This window comes from Eimeria tenella, genomic scaffold (genome assembly GCF_000499545.2).
Source record: "Eimeria tenella Houghton genomic scaffold, Eth_scaff4188, whole genome shotgun sequence".
Classification (NCBI taxonomy): Eukaryota; Apicomplexa; class Conoidasida; order Eucoccidiorida; family Eimeriidae; genus Eimeria; species Eimeria tenella.
In genome coordinates this window covers 1-963 of record NW_013543354.1, presented here as the reverse complement: position 1 = coordinate 963, position 963 = coordinate 1, and the positions used below count along the sequence as shown (strand labels likewise).

At 58.2% G+C, this 963-nt stretch overlaps 1 protein-coding gene across 1 annotated transcript in view; it reads left to right on the top strand.

Annotated features, from left to right (window-relative positions):
• ETH_00043250 (uncharacterized protein) overlaps positions 1-283 on the top strand; it is a gene marked incomplete at both ends in the record, with an annotated part of 1,658 nt that extends 1,375 nt beyond the window's left edge. Inside the window, one exon of the mRNA XM_013376899.1 lies at positions 50-283. Coding sequence (XP_013232353.1) covers positions 50-283 — 234 coding nt within the window. The remainder of the gene's footprint in view (positions 1-49) is intronic.
• Between the last annotated feature and the right edge of the window lie 680 nt (positions 284-963).

Below are 963 nucleotides of genomic sequence, written 5' to 3'. Positions count from 1 at the left end.
GCAGGAATTCCGCCCGCCCCTTCTGCTGCTGCTGCTGCTGCTGCTGCAGTTCTTGCTGCGGCTGTACGCCGACGTCATTCGGGCCCTTTCTGCTTCCGAAGCCACTCTGGCCTCAACTGCAGCAGCGGCAACAGCCCCGCTGCTGGCATTTTGTGAAGAGCCCCCGACTCCGGCGCAGTACCTTCGCGTCAAGCGTCAAATGCAGCAGCAGCAGCAGCAGCAGCAAGACCAGCAGCAGCTGCAGCAGCATGACCGGCAGCTCCAGCAGCAGCAAGCGGACTGACTCCCGCTGCTGCTCTAGTTTTCCCTCCTTTCTTTTTCTTTTCGCAATACTTCATTTGTGTTCGCCCAGTATGTCAAAATCTGAAAAACGCACGGACAACAATTGCTGCACTTGCTGTCGCTGCTGCTGCTGCTGCTGTTGCTGCTGCTGCTGCTGCCTGAACGCTCACTTGAAGTGTCGGTACAAAGTTGAGGGACAGCGCGACCAGATTCGTAAACTGCAAATACCCACAGAGGGACACAAAACTAATTTTTAGCTAGCTGCTGGCCCTTCAGCTAGCTAGCTAGCTAGCTAGCTAGCTACTTCGCTAGGTAGCTAGCTAGCTGCCTGGCCCTCTTGCAGTGCAGCAGGAGTCGCACACTGCAGCCGCCGCAGCAGTAGCAGCAATGCGAGCACCGCCAACAGCAACAAGAGCAGCGAGAGAAAAATAAGCAGCAGCAGCAGCAGCAACGCGGGCATCAGCAACAGCAGCAGCAGTAGCAGCAGCACGAGCGCCATCAAAGCAGCAGCAGCAGCACGGGCGTCAGCAAAAGCAGCACCAGCAGCAGCACGAGCATCAGCAAGCGCCGAAGCAGCAGCAGCAGCAGCAGACCAGAACGCGGGAATCCTTGAGCTGCTGCAGCACAGTGCCCAGCCTGGCCGCGGAGCCCACGAGGGCCAAAGAAGAAGAGACCAGCGAA